The sequence below is a fragment of the Bison bison genome, unplaced genomic scaffold, assembly GCF_000754665.1.
Source record: "Bison bison bison isolate TAMUID 2011002044 unplaced genomic scaffold, Bison_UMD1.0 scf7180017864461, whole genome shotgun sequence".
In the NCBI taxonomy this organism is placed as follows: domain Eukaryota; kingdom Metazoa; phylum Chordata; class Mammalia; order Artiodactyla; family Bovidae; genus Bison; species Bison bison.
The window spans coordinates 12,134,625-12,160,276 of NW_011495023.1; the positions used below are offsets into that span (position 1 = coordinate 12,134,625).

At 42.5% G+C, this 25,652-nt stretch overlaps 1 protein-coding gene across 2 annotated transcripts in view; it reads right to left on the reverse strand.

Moving 5' to 3' along the window:
- Positions 1–25,652, reverse strand: part of NMT2 (N-myristoyltransferase 2) — a 60,389-nt gene that overhangs the window by 8,426 nt on the left and 26,311 nt on the right. For both annotated transcript variants that reach the window (XR_827063.1, XM_010859967.1), the window contains exons 2-9: positions 21,531–21,666; positions 16,574–16,718; positions 13,739–13,857; positions 13,553–13,644; positions 13,313–13,429; positions 10,363–10,533; positions 8,698–8,806; positions 224–394 (exon numbers count right to left, since the gene is read on the reverse strand). Coding sequence is in view for 1 of the 2 variants with exons in the window: in XM_010859967.1 (XP_010858269.1) it covers positions 224–394; positions 8,698–8,806; positions 10,363–10,533; positions 13,313–13,429; positions 13,553–13,644; positions 13,739–13,857; positions 16,574–16,718; positions 21,531–21,666 (1,060 nt within the window). In the remaining variant the exon portion in view is untranslated. The remainder of the gene's footprint in view (positions 1–223; positions 395–8,697; positions 8,807–10,362; positions 10,534–13,312; positions 13,430–13,552; positions 13,645–13,738; positions 13,858–16,573; positions 16,719–21,530; positions 21,667–25,652) is intronic.

Sequence of the window (25,652 nt, forward strand, 5' to 3'; positions counted from 1 at the left end):
TATCCTGATTTCCCATTATTAAGTAGTAAAAGTGTGCTCTTGTGCCAGGAATGAAAACTGTAAGCACAGCTTGTTCTAACAGAGTGAGCAGAAGCTTGGTATAGAAGCAGTGAGTCATGGACACAGAGGAAGGAGATAGCCACTCTAGGGTCTTTCTGGGAAATGGACTCAGTCGCATAGTATTTTCATACTTTTCTGTACTATCTTATCACCTTATCTTTACCTCCACTACAAAAGTGTCAATGATGTGCTCCTGAGGGAGGAACCAGTGGGCTACTTCCTCTTCATCCATCACCGGGGCTAGATGAAACTGCTTCAGGTATGTGTTGGTGAGTTCTTGAACAGCTTTGATATCTCTTGGTTCCATTGGCCTCAAGCCTGAAGTTTTTGTAGCCTGTTGGAGTGAACACAAAACCAATGGGGAGGTTTAAATAAGAGGACTAAACAAACTTGGAGCCAGTGTGGTCCCCAGACCAACATTACCATCATCTCATGGGAGCTTGTTAGAAATGCAGATTCTTGGGCCTGCCCCAGATGTACCAAGTCAGAATGAGCAATTTCACAAAATCCCCTGGTGATTTGTATACACAGAAAGCTTGAGATGTACTGCTGCTGCTGCTGCTGCTGCTGCTAAGTCACCACAGTCGTGTCCGACTCTGTGTGACCCCATAGACGGCAGCCCACCAGGCTGCCCCGTCCCTGAGATTCTCCAGGCAAGAACATTGGAGTGGGCTGCCATTTCCTTCTCCAGTGCATTAAAGTGAAAAGTGAAAGTGAAGTCGCTCAGTCGTGTCCGACTCTTAGCGGCCCCATGGACTTCAGCCTACCAGGCTCCTCCGTCCATGGGACTTTCCAGGCAAGAGTACTGGAGTGGGGTGCCATTGCCTTCTCTGTGAGATGTACTAGTTAAGCACATAAGCTACACAATGTGTTCTATCCTATCTTTGTGTACCAGGTCTTCGGTTAGTATTCCCTATGACCCAAACGAAACCAATGGGAACGCTATAAATTCACCTATATACCCATGCCAAGAAATTTAACAGCCTACACCAGGGATTCCCAACCTCTGAGATCTAATGCCTGATGATCTGAGGTACAGCTGATGTAATAATAATAGAAATAAACTGCACAATAAATATAATGTACTCGAATCATCCTGAAACCACCTGCCCCCTACCCCTGTCTGTGGAAAAATTATCTTCCATGAGACTAGTCCCTAGGAACAAAAGGTTGGGGACTGCTGGCGTACATAACAGGGCAAAACAATCCCAGCATGTGTTCTGGAATATCATGTTTGACATTTTGAAAACACAGTTGAGAATGGCTGAGAAACTCATTTTGTCCAATAGCCCATGAATAAGATGTAGCTATTTTGTTCTCATGAGCAACAAAAATGAAAGAAAAGTCAATCATAACAGTCACCATGGGAAGGCAGGCATTTTAGTTACCAAGAACGAATGGCTAGTTGCCAAGTACTGGCCTTGGTCTTGCTCGTCATTAATTGACCAATGCTGGTCAATTAAAAGGTGATCATAATAGGCATCTGAATCCTTCATCTCATAAGTCACAGTTTTTACATAAGGCCATAGGGTTGGATGGCATCATCGACTCAATGGACATGAGTTTGAACAAACTCCAGGAGACTGTGAAGGACAGGGGAGCCTGGCGATGTCCTGCAGTCCATGGGGTTGCAAAGAGTCAGACACAACTGAGTGACTGAACAAAAACAACAAATAGGAATGACAGACTCTCAAAGGTCGGGACAAGGCCCCATCTGGATTTATTTGTTCAAGTGCTTATCCTTAAAAGAGCTTAAGGCATCAAGTATAAGAAGTGTCCAGATACCAGGACACTTGACATTGGAAGTGAGAAAGCTCACTACATTCCTTGTCTGTACAAAGACAAAACTCTAATTACTTACAAATGAGTTTGAGCAAGCTCCGGGAGCTGGCAAAAGACAGGTAAGCCTGGCATGCTGGAGTCCATGGGGTCGCAAAGAATTGGACACGACTAAGCGACTGAACTGAACTACAAAAACAACTTCATTTCTTCTAGTTAACCTGATACTTTTTTTTCCTTGAAGAAATACTGGATAAATTTTTAAGTGACAAATAACTTGCATATAAATACTTCTATTCTACCTAATCTGTCCTAAATTATTTCTGAGCACTTTTAAATTAAAAGCTGCCTCTAAGATTAGATCATCACAATTCCTGCATGCGCCCAGAGTGGTGGTTAGAGAAGACCAAGGTGGAAAATGGGTTTTCATCTTGAATGCTGGCTCTAATGGATGTCAGTAGTCATGTTGAGGTTACTAAGGTTCTGTGACAAGGAATGCTGGTCAATTACTGACTCGTGTTGGGAAGAGACGGGAGAGGTGTTCTTTGTATTTACAGATCCAACAGTCTTTAGCTGAGTATTTACTATGTACTACCCAGTTATGATTTACAGAATCTATAAAGATACCATAATGAAACTAAAATAGTTTAATACTCTAAATTAAGAGAATTTAAGTCCTTGACATTTAATAGAAAACTCAGACTTGCAGCATTTCTGTGGATCTCAAAGCCAAAGGGGGGCTTCCCAGGTAGCTCAGTGGTAAAGAATCCACCTGTCAATGCAGGAGACATGGATTTGATCCCTGGGTTGGGAAGATCCCCTGGAGAAGGAAATGGTAACCCATTCTAGTATTCTTGCCTGGGAAATCCCATGGACAGAGGACCCTGGCGGGGTACAGTCCCTGGGGTCACAAAAGATTTAAACACGACTAAGCAACTAAACAACAACAAAGCCAAAGGACCTGAACCCTCCAGGTCCCAGCTTCCATCCAAGGCTTGCTGCCGCTAAGTCGCCTCAGTCGTGTCTGACTCTGTGTGACCCCAGAGATGGGAGCCCACCAGGCTCCCCCATCCCTGGGATTCTCCAGGCAAGAACACTGGAGTGGGTTGCCATTTCCTTCTCCAGTGCATTAAAGTAAAAAGTGAAAGTGAAGTCGCTCAGTCGTGTCCGACTCCTAGTGACCCCATGGACTGCAGCCTACCAGGTTCCTCCATCCATGGGATTTTCCAGGCAAGAGTACTGGAGTGGGGTGCCATTGCTTTCTCCAATCCAAGGCTTAACCCTTGGTTAATAATGGCCTGAATAGGTGTTGAATGAATGACTGAATGCACGAATTCTTAGGTTTTTAGCACAATCATTTACCCAATAGGGTGAGGTGAAGGCTGCAGACATGGAAAAAAGTCACTGTCAGCTCTGAAGAGATGGCATTTCTTTCGCCTGGCATTCAAGTGCAAGCCAGGCATGAAACCAATATTTTCCTTTTGTTTCTGTAAGCCAATTTTAGTTATTTAGAGCATTTCTACTCTGCAATTTGTGGGAAGAGGGAAACCTATATGACTGCTAAATGGTGTTAAATGAGAAATATACACTTTGAAATGCTGGTAGGAAGACCAAAACCATACCGCATGTATACTGCAGCCATTTGAAAAGGTTATTTTTCTGCTATGAGGATGACCTTGATAAATTTTAAATAGTCTTTCTTAACATTAGACTGTTTTTGCATTTGTTACTGATTCAGTAACAATCAATGATATCGAGACTTCCCTCGTGGTCCAGTGGTTAAGGCTGTGCTTCCACTGCAGGGGGCACAGGTTTGATCCCCAGTTGGGGAACTAAGATCCTGCATGCCACAGCTCAAAATAAATGAAATGAAATAAAATGAGCCTCAAACAATGAGATTATCTCATGACAGTAACAGGATGAGGATGTTCCTCTCTGTTCATAGAGAACATTCAGAAATGAGGAATAAAGCTTGCCAACTCCTTTTTGGAGCAAAATACGCTTTTGCAGCACAATTCTTATTCATTGAACACTCATATTGTGAAATCAGTAAAATCAAAATCTTTTTTTGCCTGACAGACATCCTTAAAGCTGCAGTTGTCAAAGATTTTGGTCTGGAACTTTGTTATGGTCTTAAAAATTATTTAATATTCCCAAAGTGCTTTGTTTACATGGGTTATATTTATCTATATTTATTGTATTAGAAATTAGAAATTTTAAAGCAAAAGAATATATAAGCTCACGTTCCATTTAACCTCTAGAAGACTGCACAGTGCACTTATAAGATAATGAAAGATGCAAATTATTTTTGTGTTATTCTAAATAACTGACTTCACAGGTCCCCCACAAAGTGTTCTGGGAACTTCCTGGGGCCCCTAGACCACACTTTGAGAACTGCTACCTCAGGTCTCTGAAGGTTAGGAAAATGGGTAATAGAATTTAGACAAGGAGGACTCAGTGAAACAGTATATTTTGGCAAATGGGCAGTGAGAAAGTATATAAACAGCAATTTTCAAGCACTTCAAACAAGTTTTTACAGGAGCTAAGTTAAAGCAGAAGGAAACATCAGATTACATCCAATTATGAAACAGAAAAGGTACTAGAAACAGGGGGAAAATATATGCTCTTCCTGATCAACAATGGCTTATATATCTCAGAACCTAAACTTGTTTCTTTCTAACATCATAAAGTCATATCCTCTCCAGGAAATCTACTGAAGCATGACATAAATTTTAATATATAAAATTATATTCTAGGGGGTTCCCTTGTGGCCTAGTGGTTAGGATTCTGGGCTTTCACTGCCGTGGCCTGTGTTTAATCCCTGATCAGGGAACTGAGATCCGGCAAACTGCATAGTGTGGCCAAAAAAATAATTCTATTTTATATAATAGCTGTTGTTTTCAGGAAGAGGTGGAGGGAAATGTCATGCCTAGGTAGAAATTTAAGCTTTGGCATAATCCGAGTCAGATGGCAATGTTTTCTGAGATTTCAATAAAAAGCAAAAAAAATTTCCAGGGACTTAACTGAGAAAATCTTAAATTTCATAAGCAAAGTCTATTTCTGAATCAGAGCTACTTTCCCATGGTCGAGCTAATATGCATTACTCATCGGACTCTCCATACACTGAAATGTGTATAAAATTTGCTTTTAAGTATATAAGGAAATCAAGCTCAGAGCCCTATTAAAAAACAGAAGCAGTGCTGTTCTCCATCAAGCTATGTAGTGTGAACTGATTTGGAGCCAAGATTCCAGAGTAGAGATGTAAGCCTTGATTATGGATACTTTTTTGATTTAAGAAGGAGCAGTAAGACATTACACACTAAACAAACAAACAAAACCAAAAAAACCTACAGTTACTAAACCAAGAATATCTGTGTTTCAGCATGGCTTCATAGGCATACACTTCTTGCAACACAACGTAAAGATGTTGGGAGAGTAACCTGACTCCTGCTTTTTATCTACTTCAAATTTCTTTACCTTGGGACTTCCTTGGTGGTCCAGTGGTTAAGACTGAGCTTCCAATGCCCCTAGGGGGTGCAGGTTTCATCCCTGGTCTGGGAGCTAAAATCCCAAATGCCTTGTGGCCAAAAAATAAAAACAGTAAAACAAACAAACAAACAAAACCCAATATTATAACAAATTTAATAAAGACCAAAAAAAAAAATGGTCCACATTAAAAAAAAAAAATCCTTCACCTTGAAAAGCACTGACCAACAACAAAAAAAAGTCCAACATTGTTTGGAAAGTCTCAACACATTAAAAACAAACTGACATTCACTGTAAAGCAACTATACTCCAATTAAATAAAAACGAAAAACCAGCATTGAAAGGGCAGGAAACTGTTCCTCTTGGGAAAATCTTTGTCTCGTTGGTAATGGTAGCTAATGGCATGAGCTGGTGGGGATGGTTCTGTCCTGATTGGAAGACTCTGAGCAAATCAATCTGTGTCTTAACATTCTCTTCTGTGACTGGGAACAATGACTTGACCCCTCTGATCAATGTGAATAATGAGGTTACAGATGTTAACTGTTTGGCATAACGTCGGCCACAATCAACGTTAACTTGTATAGTCTATGATCAACACATAAAGCTGGCACGGTGAGCTGACACGGTTACAACAAAGCAGAAAATGAGGCTGAACAAAAAACCTGTGTTCAGTAAGGCTCTTCTCTACACTTCATAATACAAAAATGTTCTCAAACGATAACTGTCTGGTCCTGGGAGAGAAGGAAGTGGTCTGGCTTTTGCTACCTCATCCAGCTTCTAAGCCAGGAGCCCAACACCAAGGTTGCTGCTGGTGGCACCTTCCAATTTTTCAATGTCTCCACTTGCATCTCTTCTATCCTTTCTCTCTTTTTTTTTAATTAATTTACTCTTTAGTTTTCTTTCCTTCCCTATGACTTAAAAAGAGTAAAGGAGGCTGGAACAAGCCAACAAGAGCTGTTTGGAGAACCTTCACAAGCCTCAGTCTTTGCATCTGTGCAATGGGGTAAGAATACCAAATTCAGAAGGTGGTTGAGAGAATATGCTAATATACGTGACAGCACTTTATCAGCTTCGACTTATGGTAGAAGAAAAAAGGCAGTCACCACAGCACCATGGCTGGAAGAGGTATGCTCTTCTGTAACCGAGTTGACTGCAACCAAGATGCCAGAGTCTGCTTTCACCACCAATGTCCGACCAGCAATTTATCACTAACGTTTCAAAACGTGGTTACCTGTGAGCTGATGGATGCTTGTACAAGAATACGGAGGCCAATGGACAGAGTCAAATCAAAAATAACTTTCTGCACCTCTAATCATCCTGGATAAACCAATGACAGCTACTAAATTTCCTTATGCTTCATTCCACTTCAGGTGACTATACAGACAAGGAGGTGCTTTTCTTACACACAAGCTAAACAGAGTTAGGTTGAGAAACTGCAATCAGGGGAGACCAAGGAAGAACAGCATTCGCCCCTACTGGGAAAAGGAGGCTTGCTTCAAGTTCTTATTTTAACTCGCAGATAGCAAAGCATTTGACACTTGGCCAGGAGGACACTGAGCATCAGCTGTGTCTTGTCTCAGCCGTGTGCTGTGCCCCTCCAGGGCCCTTTTTTCTCACAGCCATTTGTGCCCCTATGTGAGTCCACCCTTCTCAGTGTCTCTGGGACTTGGCCATTAGCAGAAGTTACTTCTAGTTGATCAGTAAATTGTGATGGTCATTGTTAGATGACCTGAGGTGACCCCTCAGGGCATTTTCCAGAGTCTCCACATACTTAGCCTCATGTCTGTCACCCCAGCTTGAGGGGCCCTGGTCCTCCTTTCCCAGGACACGTGGACCCTCCCTCGTTATGTCACCACACTTTTTATTTCCCTCTGTTCTGAACTATGTTCCCCCTCCGTCCTTGGCCTTACAGACAGGCAGTGAGTTCACGAGTTCAAGCCCCACTGTCTCCAACTGCAGCTTAGACAGAAAGGAGACCATGCTTTCTGGTCCCTCTGCCAGATGGGAAGCCCTGGAATCCCTGGTTTCCTTCATCTCCACGTCTCTCCTTATGAAATTCTGCCTAAGTCAGAAACACGTTGATTCTGTCGATGAAGGAAAGACTTCAATCCGTGCAGCCACTGATCGCATGTTTCTGGTAAACACACAACTGGTCCAAGACAAGAGGAGCTGGAGTTGGCCACACCTCCATAGAGGAAGTCCTTCCCCGCCTTGTTTGGAGGAACACGGCTACACTCTATGTGAATCCCTCAGCTGAGTTAAAGTACTTACTATAACCCAAAGAAAGAACAGCTCTGATGAAATCAAAACTTCACACTACAGATCCCATCTGTGTGGACAGATTCCAAGATGGCCCCAGTGATGCCTGCCCACCTTCACTGGAGTTCACGCCCACACCATCCACTTATCTTGAGTGTGGGTGGGACCAATGACATATGGCAGTAGTGATTTCACTTTGTGAATTGACTACACAGGATTCTAACTTCCATCTTGCTAGCAGATGCTCTCTGTAGACTCTCCCCGTGTGCTGTGATCTGCCCTTCAGAGAACCCCCCACCGATGAGGAGCTGAGGCAGCCTCAGGCCGACAGCCAGCAAAGAATGGAGGACCCCAGTCCATCTGCCCACCAGGAACTCAAGGCTGGCAACAGCCATGTGAGCTTGAAGTGGATCCATCCCTAGTCAAGTTTTCAGACGAGACTCTGACCCTGGCTGATGCCTTGATGACAGCTTCACAAGGAGCCTGAAGCAAAGACCTCAGCTAAGCTGTGCCTTGATTCCTGACCCACAGAACCCAAGAGATAGTACATGTGTTGGTTTCAGCTTCTGCCTTTGTGGTAGTTTCTTATGGAGCGACAGAGAACTCATTTACCATCTGAGCCCCAAATAAAAGCCAAGACTGGTAAGCACATTTAAATTTTCCCTTATTAAGGGACAACTTTTCACACTGAGAAGTTTCTAGTTTAAAACGATGCTAATTCAATAAGACATTATTTCCTCTCCCTAGGTTTCTCTTTTAAACCTTATTCCTTAATTCCATGTGCAAAGAAACCATCAGAAGCTGGGACTTTTCTTCCCTCTTCCTGAATAGAATGTAAGTGCTCAAAATTTAAAAACCTGCAAGTTCGGAGTTCAACCCCATCCAACCCCAAACTGAAGACCTTTTAAAAGCCTTAAAAAAAAAAAAAAACAAAACCTGGTATTTCCAAATGAACTCTCCTCCTGGCCCTGAAGTTCTCTGAAGTCTTTTAAGCTACATATTCACATCTTCAGACACATGAACCAGTTTTTAGCTTCCTGCAAATAATTCTTTTCTATGTTAAAAGTTTCAGTTGTTAATAGCTTCAAAAAACAGCAAGCCATTCTTACTTACATCTGGAAGTCTGTACAGCTTCATCGTTCTCTGCAAAGTCATATTTCTACTCAAGTGAGAAAATTTCACTTCTACCAATTTTCTGGGGTTTAGTGATCGATGCCAGTATCTGAAATACAATACAGGCTTTAAGGTCTGATTGATTTCTGACTCTCCAAGTTTTTACTCTCTGTCTCAGCTCAGCTGTTACAGAAGTACTGAACAAACATCATGTAGGGCCTGGTGCGGTGCAGGTCCTGGCCCTCTGCCTATGTAATTATTTTATCTGTCATTTTTACCTCGAAATGATGTTCCAGTTATGCTCTTTTGACATTGGTAACCTTCCGTCTCTTTTAATATAGAAAAATCTTAAAATTGCAGAAGAAATATTGACAATGTCCAGTTTGTAAGTATTGAATGACCATCACAGATTCTAAGAAGGCAAACCAAAAACTTTAAAAGCATGAAAAGACTCCCTGAAGTTAGTAACCTTCACATTTATATAATGCACATGGAAGAAAACTTTTTGAGAAATGAGTTTGAATTTCTTAAATGATTCTGGCTTAGGTACTGGAATGAATGATTACAGATTATATTAAAATATACCTGGGAAGTCTTATTTATTCTGTTTATTTATGAATAACTGAATAGGAGAGAGGCATTTTACAGGTTTGTCTTCTATACTCTGAAGTTTTTTCCTGAAGTTTCATCTTATTTGAGTCAAAAAAAATAGCAGTGGCTTCCCAGGTGGCTCAGTGGTAAAGAAGCTGCCGGCCAGTGGAGGAGATGCAGGAGGCTTGGGTTCAGTCCCTGAGTTGGGAAGATCCCCTGGAGGAGGAGATGGCAACTCACTCCAGTCTGGATAATCCCATGGACTGAGGAGCCTGGTGGGCTGCAGCCCATAGGGCAGCAATGGCTTGGACACGACTGAGCAGGCATGCATACACACATGCAAAAACAGAGGAGAGGGAAGGACTTCCCTGTCAATCCAGTGGTTAAGACTCTGCACTGCAAGTGTAGGGGGTGAGGTCTCAACCCCTGGTTGGGGAACTAAGATCCCGTATGCTGTGCAGCGCAGCCAGAAGATACAAAAAATTTTTTAAAAATAGTAGAGGGACACAGACTCTTTCTGATGCTCTAGAAACAGGTTAGTCAAGTGAAATCTGATATATGATTTTCTTACTAGATTAACTTTTGAAAGCTTGAAAAGAGCACATGAAATAATAAAGTAATAAGAACAGAGCTTTAGCCTTCTTTTCACTCATAGCAGACAAGTATGTTCAGGCTTTCCGGCTAGATGCTTATCAAGCTTTTGGAGCAGTTCCTGACAGCACTGGTACAACACTGAGTGTTCGAGAGGGAAAGAAAATGGTACGACAGGGACATCTCCTGATAACTGATGCCCTGGGTTTCACAAGGCAGCAACTAGCCTTTCAAATGAAGAGACACAGAAATAGACACACAGCATCATTCATATACATGTGGCTGTGGGGTTTACCGCAAGAATACTGGGCTAATGGTTCTTGGTTGTATCGCTATCTCTGCTACCAACCAACATCATCATCATGGGTCAGCCAAAACCCTTCCAGGTTACAAGGGTGGAGAATACTACTTGTAGAAACATGACAAGGAGGCTTGAAGCATTAGGCAAAGGTGATGTGCAAGATAAAGGTGTGATGCTAATACCTGCACGTGGCCACTGGCTTTGGAAGAACCACTCCAGCGGTATAAACGGCCTGGAAAATCCCTTCCAGGTTCACTCTCCTGGTTATTTCTCGAATCAACACTGGGGCTACCCGTTTTGATCTCAATTTCTTATGAACACAAAGAAAGTTGATTTCAACCATCTTCTTCACACTAAGAAAGAAAGGTGTTGAAAATTAGATCCAATGTAAGAGAAGAACATTTTTAAAAAGCAAGATAACACCTATAACATTTCAAAGAATATGAAACTGAAAGGCCTCCCTTAACATAATATTTAAGTAAAATATTCTACCATTTAGATATTTTACAAATTCAGGTTAACACACTATTCCCCACATGCCACCACCAAAATGATCATAAACTCTAGGTTGTGGAAATGTAAACCTTCTTGTTCTAAATAAATCTGAGAACTTGGGTCTGTTCTAAAGTTTTCAGTTTAGAAACTGGATCAGCTGTGCCTCAAAGCTTCTATATCTGTTTTTCCTGTAACATATACAATTATGGCAGAAACTGGGTCACCCAGATGCAGAATCTAATAAGATACTGCTTTGGAGTATAATGCAATCTCTGGGATCCCTGGGAAGCACCTTGACAAGGCCAGAGCTGGTGCTTTTCTAAGCAACAATAAATCTTCTAGAGCTTCAAAGTCCATCCGCTGCTCTGGTTCCAGATATAGGCATTTCACTTGGCACAAAATGTTCCTTGAGATCAAATGCGTTTCAGCAGTAAATAAGATCACCTAGCATACTGAAATGTTAAGAGACCTATGCACTAAATCTTTGCATTTCATAGCTCTATCTTTGACTCTCTAGGCTGGAGACCCAGGGCAAAAATGGAACATACATATCCTATGGATAAAAAGACTTCTAAAAAAATTCCTTCAAGTACTTTCCTCCCCAGAAACAAATCTGAAGTACCTATTTATATCTTTGTTTTTTTCTACTAGGTACATATATACGTAACCTGGGTGTGCACGTATCAGACTGGGAAGCAGAGAAAGATGGAAAAAAATACAACTGTCTTTTTTGGTTATTGTACACAACCTTTTAAAATGAATTCACAACCTTTATTTTTTAGAGCAGTTTTAGGTTCACAGCAAAACTGAGCAGCAAGTACAGAGTTCCCATGTACCTCTGCCCTCCCCACATGCACAACCTCCCCTACCATCAACAACATGTACTCAGGCGTTTTAAAAAGCCATTTGTAGAGATGTGGATGAAACTAGAGCCTGTCATAAGGAGTCAAGTAAGTCAGAAAGAGAAAAACAAATACTGTATATTAACGCTATATGTGGAATCTAGAAAAATGGTACAGATGAATGTATTTGCAGGGCAGGAATAGAGGCACAGATGTAGGGAATGGATGTGTGGACACAGTGGGGGAAGGAGGAGGTGGGATGAATTGGGAGTTTGGGACTGACATGTATATACCACCATGTGTAAAACAGATAGCTAGTGGGAACCTGCTGTATAGCGCAAGGAGTTCAGCTCGGTGCTCTGTGATGACCAACAGAGATGGGATGGGGGAGGAGGAGGCTCAAGAGGGAAGGGGTATATGTATACACATGGTTCATTCACGTTGTTGTACAGCAGAAACTAACACAGCATTCTAAAGCGATTATATTCTAGTAAAATAAATAAATAGGTTAGACATTGGGAAAAAGAAGCCTATTCTTTTTTTTTTTTCCTGATGGAACAGTGATTTATTTGATATGAGCACAGCATAATTCATTTAACCAATATTTTATTATTGGACATTTGTGTCATAACCATATAATGGGAATTTTTCTAGATAAACACTAATTTGGGAAGTTGTTTGCCTTGCAAATTTGTTCACGGTGAGTTTCAATATGTCAGGATTCAGGAAGCTTTTACTCTCTGTTTTCTTCCTTAGTGTCACTTTTTTTTTTTCATAGCTGGGCCAGTCGTTCCAGGCCCTTCTTTTTTTAAATTTTATTTTTTAACTTTACAATACTGTATTGGTTTTGCCATATATCAACATGAATCTGCCACAAGTATACACGTGTTCCCTATCCTAAACCCTACTCCCTCCTCCCTCTCCATACCATCCCTCTGGGTCGTCCCAGTGCACCAGCCCCAAGCATCCAGTATCGTGCATTGAACCCAGACTGGCGACTCGTTTCATATATGATATTATACATGTTTCAATGCCATTCTCCCAAATCATCCTACCCTCTCCCTCTCCCACAGAGTCCAAAAGACTGTTCTATACATCTGTGTCTCTTTTGCTCTTTCGTATACAGGGTTATTGTTACCATCTTTCTAAATTCCATATATATGCGTTAGTATACTGTATTGGTGTTTTTCTTTCTGGCTTACTTCACTTTGTATCATAGGCTCCAGTTTCATCCACCTCATTAGAACTGATTCAAATGTATTCTTTTTAATGGCTGAGTAATACTCCATTGTGTATATGTACCACAGCTTTCTTATCCATTCATCTGCTGATGGACATCTAGGTTGCTTCCATGTCCTGGCTATTATAAACAGTGCTGCGATGAACATTGGGGTACAAGTGTCTCTTTCCCTTCTGGTTTCCTCAGTGTGTATGCCCAGCAGTGGGATTGCTGGGTCATAAGGCAGTTCTATTTCCAGTTTTTTAAGGAATCTCCACACTGTTCTCCATAGTGGCTGTACTAGGTTGCATTCCCACCAACAGTGTAGAGGGTTCCCTTTTCTCCACACCCTCTCCAGCATTTATTGCTTGTAGACTTTTGGATCGCAGCCATTCTGACTGGCGTGAAATGGTACCTCATAGTGGTTTTGATTTGCATTTCTCTGATAATGAGTATGTTGAGCATCTTTTCATGTGTTTGTTAGCCATCTGTATGTCTTAAAAGAAGCCTATTCTAACCCCAATTCTTGGAGAAGCAATACGTCAAAATCAACAAGGGACAAGCTTCACCACGTACCTGTCATAGATCCGAATGTTTGCGGGGATGGCACTGATGAACCCCACCAGCTTTTTGTTTGAAGACACCCTGACCCCACAGTGCCACTGAAGGAGCCAGCCTGGGGGACGCAGAGCCCTGAAGTCAACACGGGCGAGGAAAATGAGTGTGCTGAGTGTCCAAGAAAACAGGGACAGAGACAGACAGCCCAACCCCACTGCAGTCGCATCCCCACCAGGCAGTGGCAACCACGAGACTCACCACAGCAGGAACTCAGGCGAGTAGTCAAACCGGAACATGTTGTCATCATCCTCGACGTAATTCTCATTCAGTAAGGTGTACAGCTCCCGGAGCTATGAGACCAAACGTGTCCCACCTGTGACGCTAGGGAACGACACAGCAGCAACCCAAGCCAAGGCGGGGACTGAGGTCTAAGGTTTTACTTACCACTTCGGCATTACCCAAGTCTAAAGTATCCCACATAAAACCCTGCGGCAGGGAGTATGGTTCCTGACGCACGTTTTCTTTATCAGCTTCAATTGCGCCATGAGATGTTATTACTTCATCTAGATACAGGGAGAAGGAGAAAAAAACAAAGAGAGAGATGTTTCAATTACAAAGTGTTCCAATGACCCCAAATGGTCAGTTACAGGAAACAAAAGCATGCTTTAGGGCTACTGAGTTTCACATAATCTTTAAAAATACTGTACTGTTTCAGCTACCTCTAGAGGGAAGTAAGGTAGTTACGTGGAGGTGGAGAGTAACTGCTATCTGAACAATTACAGGAGAAATAACTCGTCATCCGATGGCAAACTGGACACAAGAAAACAATAGTGATTCCTCAATCTGAAGCCTCAGACTAGAGACTAATCATACGGCACAACTGCCGGCAATGTAGGTTTGCTATGACAGTCTTAGAGATGTTTTCTGTTTAACTCTGTTTTTCAACAAACAGGGGGCAAGGGCTGCAATGACCTCTGACCCCTCCCAGCACAATCCAAAATTCAGTTCAGGACTGTCTACTTCTGTCCGGGCTGCTGGCAGCACAGTTCAAGCCATCAGTGTCTCCAGCGATTTCCACAAAGGTGCCCTTTTCCAGTCCTTCCTCTGGAACCTCCCAGTGTAGCTGGGATAAAATCCAGCCTCTTGGCCGTGGCCTGTTGCCTGTCTGGCCACCCTCAGCACATCTGCCCCACCGGCCTCCCTTGGGCTGGGCCTCTGCTCAAAAGGCTGTCCCCGGCTGCTTTCACGTGAAAGCAGCCGCTCCTGCTTCTTCAGACGTAAGTTACACACCACTTCCTCATAGCATCCTCCTCAACGAAAGCTCTTCCTACGTGGATGTGTCCTCCCTACCTGCTCACTGTTAATCCTGCTTTCCCTCTACTGGCTCCCGTGTCTGCATCCCAGCGCCTGGCATATACAACAGATACTCAACAAACATCTGCTGAATAAATGACCTTCAGGTACAGTTCTTACCATCACAGACCTTTTTACAGGGGGAAGTCACAGAGTTTGCACCCACCCTAAAGGGTTTCTTTTCTCTCCTCCTAATCCCTGACTTTGCCATTCATCTTATCTCCAGTCTACCAGCTCATCCCCACATGAGTACCTCAGGCTCCCTCAGGTCAGCCCCAGTGGCCAGGGGCCCAGCTGCTCCCTTGGGGTCCCTGGGGAGTTGCTCTTAGGGCTTGGCTGATGTACACAACACCAGGGGCTCACCCCATTCAGGCAGCTCCAAACGGCGGGGTGTGTTTGACTGAACTGGAACAGAGCTCTGGAGAGAGACGATGAGATAGTCTCCCTGACTTTCAAACGTTCTCCCCAACCTCAGGTTCCCTCTTCGGCCATTAACCTGGCTCTGCCTTAATTGAGGTGCATAGAGAAGGCAAGGATTTAGGGGAGGGGCTAAAATGAGGTGAGCAGAGGGCTGGTGCACTGGGGTGGGTGCCAGCTAAAGAGACTTTCTTCTCCCCTGAGCCACGACCCAAAAGCCACCAGCAGCATTTAGCCAAACCCAATACATTCAGATCAATAAACCTTCATTCCCTTTAGCCAATGGTCACTCAATTCAGTGTCATTTAAAATCCAGTAAATTCATTCTAGAGGGTCTTCTTTCCTCACCAAATAATTTCTAGAGACTTAAAATCAAGGGAAGATCACTGCTTTCTGCTTCTGTTCACGCTCTGAAGCTCTTGCTTTTGAAGCTGCGTGGGGTGAGCGTGGGTGGTAAAGGAACAATCCCTTTTAAAAAGTTTGAAATCCATGATTTGAAGGCATGGAGGACAGTTGTTTCCTGCTTTATAATTGATGAAACTGGCTATCTGTACATAACTTGGCCAATAAGACTTTGGGATGGCAATGAACCCCTTATATTAAATATTATATATTATACATTAAATTTTGAATCTGGAACTATCATTGAAGAAATATATGGAAATGATACAATTATTTATCTTTATATAAACATAAGTCAAAGCAACAGGTTGAGCTTGTAATACACTGATAAGCATTTTTATGGCATTTAGAGCATCTGTTGGGTTGGCCAAAAAGTTCATTCCGGTCTTTCCACAAGATGGTATGGAGAAAGCTCAATGAACTTTTTGGCCAATTTTATTCTTTTTTTTTTTTGCATAATGTGAAAGGGTAACAATGGAATTATGTTTACAGAAACTTAAGTGGTAGAAGTTTAAGTGAAATACGATGGAGCAGGCCTGGCACTGCAGGAAGAGGACCAGTAATGAAGTTCTGACGTGACCCAGAGCCCTTACGAAGGCCTTCACAAGGCGTCCTGATTCACTTATATGCAGTGTTACCACACTGGTAATCATTAACACCATGGGTGAATGTTCAGAATCCTACTGTTAACAGGGCAAAATTTTCTATTTCAGTAAGATTTAATAGGCAAATTTCCTGTGTCTTCTGGGATAACTGAGGTGTGAGACTGCTAAAAATTTATGTAGAAGGAAAAACCACTCCATGAAGACTGGAACCAAAACACTGGTGGTGGGGAGGCTCCTCTTTTATGTGTATATCTATATACTTCATACACTAATGTTTGAAGTGTGGGGACACTAGATTTTTTTGTAGGCACAGGAGTTATATTAAAATTGTTGTTACTAAAAGCCAATGTCATCACTCAATATTTATTTTAATAGGAAAAATATGACTCAGAATCTGTGGTCTGAAACAAATCATATAAGTGAAATCAAGTCTCTTTTTGTGTTTTTTTTGTTTGTTGTTAACCCAGCTTTGTTTTCAGAGGGAAAAGGCAGAAAAGCTTACTTAGTTTGGGTACCGGCTGTGTGTCCCAAAACTGGTATCTGTGTTTGGCAGCCTCATCAATGTTTCTGGCAGGGCCCTGGCATGCAGATAACAGCTCCATTGCCCTCTGGATATCCTGCAACTTCTGCATTGGGATGGTGGAATTCTACAACAGCAAAGACACACAGACACAGAGTATGAGGAAGCTGCCGCTGCTCCCAAACCTAGGGCAGGTACATGCACGCCTGCCTCGGAGGCTACAGCGTTCGCTGGAAAAACGCACGATCCTCCTCTAAGCGGGGACCCTGGGCTCAAGTATGCTAACACATTAAAATATAAGCAAAGGTACAGGATAAAGGCAACAACAGTCCTATAGGTTTAATGGGGTTCTGACAGTCTGGAAAATCTCTAGTAAATCAAGCCAATGTTTGCTTCAGTTTCCCAAACATCTGTAAATGGTCCTCATGGTTAATTACTCATGTGAGTAGAGCAGCAGAAAGGGCTGCCGTGCAATGCAAACGTGAGCATCATACAGCAGCCAGTCAGTCCCTGGTTTTGGCTTCACTGATGGAGTTAATGCTTGGCAGGAGCAATTCGGGGACAAAAGAAAGAACTTCTAGAATGGAAATGAGGTGGACAAGGCAAATTTTAGTTCATAAAAAGAAAGAAAGAAACCTGAACTTAGTGCTGGGTGGAGGAGGAAGTTCATCAAGAAAGGACTCTCAAAGGATGCCTTATCCTGGACCACACCCCACCCGCTACTAATTCTGATGCTCCACCAGAAACAAATCCTTCAATGAGGATGTGCAGTTTCCTCCACGAATTCAGAACCTTTTGCAACCATAGCCTGTTAGCCCCAACCCAAGTGTGGTAAATAACCTTCCTTTTTAGTAAAGTGTATCCTCAGTCTATAAAATTGACAATGCCTTTAAATACTAAAGTTCCTTCCTTAAAACCAATATTTCTGGCATTTCTGAAGATTCCTTAGGTCTTTTTTTTTTTTTTCCCTGGAAAATCCCTCAAATGATGTAATCGGATCAGATCAGTCGCTCAGTTGTGTCCGACTCCTTGGGACATAAGACTGAATATGGAAATTGGTGAGGTTTTCTCAACATGCAAAATTACTGATGAGTTTTAGAATTTTGATGCCATACAAAGAACGCTCTTCACTGTGGGTTCAGAAGTGGTTAAAAGAGTCTCAGAACTTTCAGTTCTTGTCAACATCACAGGCACCAAGGAAAGGTACCATCGACCCTCAGTGGTTTATTAACAGCAGGTCTGGACTTAGTTCAATTCTGAATCTGAAGTCAGTGACCTAGAGCAAATCCTTTTATCTGGGAAGCTGACTTGTTTGACTCAGCGTTAAAGTCTTAGTCGCTCAGTTGTGTCCAACTCTTTGTGATCCCGTGGACTGTAGCCCACCAGCCTCCTCTATCCACAGAATTCTCCAGGCAAGAATACTGGAGTGGGTAGCCATTCTCTTCTTCAGGGGATCTTCCCAACCCAGGGATCAAGCCCGAGTCTCCTGCATTCCAGGCATATTCTTTACCATCTGAGCCACCAGGGAAGCCCCAGTACAAAATATTTAATACAGATCGTCCTGTGGTAGTTTGACTCACTAGGTTCCCTTAAGATTCTTGCCCTAAAATGATTCCAAGAAACAAAGTGCTGGAAATACTAACTAGAAGTAGGTTAAAGTCTTGATATCTCCAGTTGGAAGTCTAACAGCATCACCCAGGCCTACCACAAATATTGTAAGCTGTTTATCTTATATTTTGCTTGAGGTCTAAATCATCAGGTTCATACATCAATTACACATACTAATTTAACAAAGTTATATTGTTGTTCTGACTTACTGTAGTTTTAGATGTCTCTTTTTGGGTCTCCTTTGAGCCTCCAACACAAAAGTAACAGATTCCTAGCCAAATGAATTTACATCCATCTGAGCCCCAAAACACAATGAAGAGACTTACAACTTACACAGAAAGTAAGAGGACAGTATATTTAAGCTAATAATGCTTGAACATGCATCCATTTATGTTACAATAAGCCAAGTAGAACCTAGTCTTACAAAAATATATCTACAGTGTCTGCACTGAATTTGCCATAGTAATTCTTCCCTGCTATTTGAATTAAATCCTCTAACATGAATATACCAAACTCTAACTCTTTCAAAACAAACATGCATCAGCATCTTTGTTTCAAGGAAGCCAATGATGGTACCCCATCTCCACGAAGAAACCCTCAGAGTGGTTTCTGCCTAAGCAGGCTGACCAGCAGTCTTTATATAAAATCACCATTCATGACGTAGCTATATCCCAATGCTCAATATTCAGTGCTCTCTTTTAAATGAGTCTAGTTGATTTACAATATTATATTAACTTCAGATGTACAACACAGTGATTCAATGTTTTTACAGATGATGCTCTTAAAGTAGATTCAAGTAAGTGCAACTTTCAAATCCACGGTGACAGGGCAGTAAACTTGGCTATGGTAAATTCTTAAACCTATCCAATCACCTTCTGGAATAGCACCAAATGGAGTGTTTAGAAAGGTGAGACTGGGTGAGGATCCCCACATTAGTCTCCCACTGCTGTATTTCCGATGTAAGAGTCAGACATGCCTCTGCTTCTCCTTATCTGCTCCTTGGGAAATACTAAACACCAACTGTACTCCTTGTCCACTAGTTTCCAATTTAATACCATGGAAAAAATGTCCAAGTCTTTAATCACCATGAAGTGTATAAGAACCCAAATATCATTTTATTTTGGTTCTTGAGCATAAACCACAATATTCTTGAAACTAAAGAATCTCTAAAAGTCACTGTAATTGATGGTTTTATGTTGAGCTGGCATCAGTTTAAGGGAAAGGAGCCTCAGTTTTTAAGATGCAGTGAAAAGCCCACATTAAAACAATTTTGACTTCACTAAAAAAGAAAGACTTTCTCTACCACGTCATACTAGCAGTTCCTCCTGCCTTGCCTGGTTCCTTTTCCTTAAAATGCTATTCATCCACTCATTTTATTTTTAATTAAAAAAATTTTTTAAGTAGAGTTGATTTACAATGCTGTGCCCCAAAGTGACTTGGTTATACATAGATATATTCTTTTTCATATTCTTTTCCATTATGGTTTGTCACAGAATGTCGAATATAGTTTCTTGTGCTATACACTAGGGTTTTGTTGTTTGTGAAAGAAAGTGAAAGTCGATCAGTCATGTCTGGCTCTTTGCAACCCCATGGACTATTATACCGTCCATGGAATTCTCCAGGCCAGAACAATGGAATGGGTAGCCTTTCCCTTCTCCAGGGGCTCTTCCTAGCCTAGGGCTCAAACCCAGGTCTCTGGCATTGCAAACGGATTCTTTACCAGCTGAGCCACAAGGGAAGCCCAGGAATATTGGAATGGGTAGCCTATTCTCCAGGCCAGAATACTGGAGTGGCTAGCGTATCCCTTCTCCAGTGGATCTTCCTGACCCAGGGATCGAACCGGGGTTTCCTGCATTGCACGCAGATTCTTTACCAACTGAGCTATCAGGGAAACCCTGTGTTGTTTATCCATCCTATATGTAAGAGTCTGCATCTGCTAATCCCAAATTCCCATTATGTAGCTGCTTCTAAGTGACCAGAGGTAGGGGAAGGACCCAAAATCACCAGGGGTATGGGGACTGGCAGCAGCTGGGGATGAGAACAGAAGGAATAAGGAGATAGTCATGAATGCATGTAAGTAACACTACATTTATCTGATGAAGCAACCTTAAGAAATAAAAAAGATATCTTGCCAGCTTATACGAGTTACCTTGAAACTTATAACTGTAGATAGACTATTTATTATCTGAGAACCAGAATGAAAATCTATCCATGGAGACTGTACTTTATTCTCACCCCAGAAAAGCAGTCAGGGAAAACCTGGGGCAAGTAATTTTCCTTCTTGGTGATTCCTGGTCCTTATGTGTAAAACTGATAACAACAACAACAAAACCACCTGCCAGACTCACCCACTGTCATATGATGTAAACTTTGTGCAAGAAAGAAATTTAGACCCCACAAAACTTGCGTAACCGTAACGACTGCCATGTATATAGTATAAAAACCACATAATAAAGATGGTCTGATTATGACTTCACGAGAGCCTGTGAGTTGGGTAGCTTTGGGAGGGGCAAGCCTGGCAGAGGCACCTGGCTCGATAGCCACAGGGCCAGGACCGAGCTCCTGCCAGGATACCATGGGCTCCCCAGCTCACCTGGAGCTACAACAATCAGATAACCTGTTTTGTTACATGCCTAACTCTACCCCCTTTTTGCTGTGTCTGGCATCAAGAGTTCTGTCTTTCCTGGGCCTAGCACACGAGGTCTGTATTTGCAGCCAGGGTGACCGGGGTGACCCCAGGGAAGGGGCATCTGGCATCAGCACCTCCAGAGGGATACAGGACACAGGGCCCAGCTAGACCACTTCTGGTTTGGTTATTTCCACCTTCTGGCAATGGAATTAGGGTTGGCCGCTGCAGATTCGTCCAAGGCAAAGTCAACAGGAGACTTACCCGTGGTGGCTCCCGCTGACATCTGCCTGATGGTGCTGTATTCAAGTAATTAGACAGACACCCAGGAAAATAAAAAATGTGAATATCTTCTGAACAAAAAGGAATCAAACATTAAGTGTAACTTAAATACCTAACAAGGTCACACAGACTTCCTTCTATGATTACAAGCTACAAACTAGTTTGCTAAGAAAGGGGCGAGTTGTAGGCAGACCACACACACACGCACACACAGAAGCCCAGCGCGAACTGCTTAGTTATCTGGGTGCCAACATGAGTTCTAGGAAAGCTGTAAATATCCCACAGAGAACCCTGCCATGCAGTACACAGTGATGGCACACCCTAACTACACCTCTGCCCCAACAGGGTGCTTGCCTAAGCTGCCCAGACCCGCTTTCACAGGCATACAACACCACGGAGATTAAAATAAAACACAGTTCTCACTTTTGAAGGCGGCTGAATCTTAATCTCCTGGGAATCGGATGCCGAGTCTGACTTGGTGCCTCCAGAATTTGGTTTCTCCTTTTTTCTCTTCTGTTTCTTCTTTTTCTTTTTGGCACCCAAATCCCCGCCGGGACTTCTGTTAGAAAATTCACAGGGTTTGTAAAAACAACAACAGGCAGGTCACTATGTAAAATCTGAACTGCGTGAAATTAATTATTTAGGAAAAACATATGTTATACTACATTAGGATGTGCAGTCTTATGATTGATGTGAAATACATATATATTCAGATGACCAGATATGTATTTGCTTTTGACCCATGGTTCCTGGATAACAGTTCCCTACATGCTTATAGCATATTCAAAAGCAGAGACATTACTTTGCCAAAAAAGGTCCGTCTAGTCAAGGCTATGGTTTTTCCAGTGGTCTTGTATGGATGTGAGAGTTGGACTGTGAAGAAGGCTGAGCACCGAAGAATTGATGCTTTTGAACTGTTGTGTTGGAGAAGACTCTTCAGAGTCCCTTGGACTGCAAGGAGATCCAACCAGTCCATCCTAAAGGAGATCAGTCCTGGGTGTTCTTTGGAAGGACTGATACTTTGGCCACCTCATGTGAAAAGTTGATTCATTAGAAAAAACCCTGATGGTGGGAGGGATTGGGGGCAGGAGGAGAAGGGGACGACAGAGGATGAGATGGCTGGATGGCATTACCGACTAGATGGACACGAGTTTGGGTAAATTCCGGGAGTTGGTGACGGACAGGGAGGCCTGGCATGCTGCGATTCATGGGGCTGCAAAGAGTCAGACACAACTGAGAGACTGAACTGAACTGAACAGAAGTATGGGCTGGTTACCAGGGGAGCAACTCTGTGATTAGAAGGTTGGAACTTTCAATCCCACCCCCTGACCTCAGGGAGGCAAGCAGGGCTGGAGTCTAATCAAACACCAGCGGCCAATGATGTAATCAACTGCATCTATGTTAAAGTGCTGCACTCAATATGCCAGCAAATCTGGAAAACTCAGCAGTGGCCACAGGACTGGAAAAGGTCAGTTTTCATTCCAATCCCAAAGAAGGCAATGCCAAAGAATGTTCAAACTACTGCACAATTGCACTCATCTCACATGCTAGCAAACTAATGCTCAAAATTCTCCAAGTCAGGCTTCAACAGTACATGAACTGTGAACTTCCAGATGTTCAATCTGGATTTAGAAAAGGCAGAAGAACCAGAGATCAATTTGTCAACATCTGTTGGATCATCGAAAAAGCAAGAGAGTTCCAGAAAAACATCTACTTCTGTTTTATTGACTACACCAAAGCCTTTGTGTGGATCACAACAAACTCTGGAAAATTCTTCAAGAAATGGGAATACCAGACCACCTTACCTGCCTCTTGAGAAATCTGTATGCAGGTCAAGAAGCAACAGAACTGGACATGGAACAACAGACTGGTTCCAAATAGGGAAAGGAGTATGTCAAGGCTGTATATTGTCACCCTGCTTATTTAACTTATATGAGGAGTACATCATGTGAAATGCCGGGCTGGACGAAGCACAAGCTGGAATCAAGATTGCTGGTAGAAATGTCAATAACCTCAGATACACAGATGACACCACCCTTATGGCAGAAAGCAAAGAACTAAGGAGCCTCTTGATGAAAGTGAAAGAGGAAAGTGAAAAAGTTGGTTTAAAACTCAACATTCAAACAACTAAGATCATGGCATCTGGTACCATCACTTCATGGCAAATAGATGGGTAAACAGTGGAAACAGTGGCTGACTTTATTTTTTTGGGCTCCAAAATCACTGCAGATGGTGCCTGCAGCCATGAAATTAAAAGATGCTTACTCCTTGGAAGGAAAGTTATGACTAACCTAGACAGCATATTAAAAAGCAGAGACATTACTTTGCCAACAAAGGTCTGTCTAGTCCGGGCTATGGTTTTTCCAGTAGTCGTGTATAGATGTCCGAGTTGAACTATAAAGAAAGCTGAGCGCTGAAGAATTGATGCTTTTGAATTGTGGTGTTAAAGACTCTTGAGAGTCCCTTGGACTGCAAGGAGATCAAACCAGTCCATCCTAAAGGAAATCAGTCCTGAATATTCACTGGGAGAGCTGATGCTGAAGCTGAAATTCCAATACTTTGGCCACCTGATGCAAAGAACTGATTGATTTAAAAAGAACCTGATGCTGGAAAAGATTGAAAGGAGGAGAAGGGGATGACAGAGGAGGAGATGGTTGGATGGCATCACTGACTCAATGGACATGAGTTTGATCAAGCTGCGGGAGTTGGTGATAGCCAGGGAAGCCTGGTGTGGCTGCATTCCATTGGGTTGCAAAGAGTTGGACACGACTGAGTGACTGAACTGAAATAAGGGAGGCTGCATAAAAACCCAAAAGGAGGGGGTTCTGAGCCCGTAACCTGTGGAATCTGATGCTGTCTTTGAGAAAACAGTGTCAGAACTGAGTTGAATTGTGGGACACCCAGCTGGAGTCTGAGAAGCCCCTCGTGTTATGTGGGAAGTTCCTCCCTCCCCATTGGAACTGGGAGCAGGAACTCAGAAGATTATTAGTCTACACTCAGTGACCCTGCAGGGTACTTAGATGTCATTTAAGCAGGAGAATCATAGAAATAAATGCTATTTTATCATGGAAGGCAAATAGCTTTCACAGGTATCCACTCTGCCAATGTACTCTTTAGTCAGGGAGAGACACATGTTGTAAAATATGTCATTATAAATGTCTCTTGGGTACACAAACCACTAATCTTGACATAAGAGAACCAAAGAAAGTGCTTCTCTGCAGAGGGGGAAATGTCTCCTGATAAAGATTTTTATTAGATGAATTAACAATTAAAAACTCTACATGAAAAAACAAAAAACAATCACTGGTAAAATATTTCTCTTTGGAACCCTTGTCATCTTAGAGCTGTCATCTTCTGAAAGAGCAAAAGAGACACAAGGAGATTTCAAATTCCCATTTCTTTGAGCCTGCTCTCCCACAGTATCCCCAGAGATAAATTCAGAGTCAGAGATTATTATTGCATTATCACCTGATGCAGGGAAACGTGATTGAAATATCAGTTCTATTACTCCTTTTGGAAATTTATGTATTCATTTACTCTAAATTTGGCTGTGCTGGGTCTTAGTTGTGGCATGTAGGCTCTAGTTACCTTACCAAGACTTGAACCCAGGCCCTCTGCATCGGGAGTGCGGAGTCTCAACTACTGGACCACCGGGGAAGTCTCCTCTTCTATCATTCTTAGCTAGCTCTATCTGTTCCTATTTTCTTACTTGAATTTTTACCTAATTATCAAGTACATATTCATTAAAGACAAATGTCATTAAGTAACAGCATTATATATACATCAACAGCCTTATAAAGATCAGATCAGATCAATCGCTCAGTCGTGTCCGACTCTTTGCGACCCCATGAATCACAGTATGCCAGGCCTCCCTGTCCATCACCAAATCCCAGAGTTCACTCAGACTCACGTCCATCGAGTCAGTGATGCTATCCAGCCATCTCATCCTCTGTCGTCCCCTTCTCCTCCTGCCCCCAATCCCTCCCAGCATCAGAGTCTTTTCCAATGAGTCAACTCTTCACATGAGGTGGCCAAAGTACTGGAGTTTCAGCTTTAGCATCATTCCTTCCAAAGAAATCCCAGGGCTGATCTCCTTCAGAATGGACTGGTTGGATCTCCTTGCAGTCCAAGGGACCCTCAACAGTCTTCTCCAACACCACACTTCAAAAGCATCAATTCTTCGGCGCTCAGCCTTCTTCACAGTCCAACTCTCACATCCATACATCACCACAGGAAAAACCATAGCCTTGACTAGACGGACCTTTGTTGGCAAAGTAATGTCTCTGCTTTTGAATATGCTATCTAGGTTGGTCATAACTTTCCTTCCAAGGAGTAAGCGTCTTTTAATTTCATGGCTGCAGTCACCATCTACAGTGATTTCAGAGCCCAGAAAAATAAAGTCTGACACTGTTTCCACTGTTTCCCCATCTATTTGCCATGAAGTGATGGGACTGGATGCCATGATCTTCGTTTTCTGAATGTTGAGCTTTAAGCCAACTTTTTCACTCTCCACTTTCACTTTCATCAAGAGGCTTTTGAGTTCCT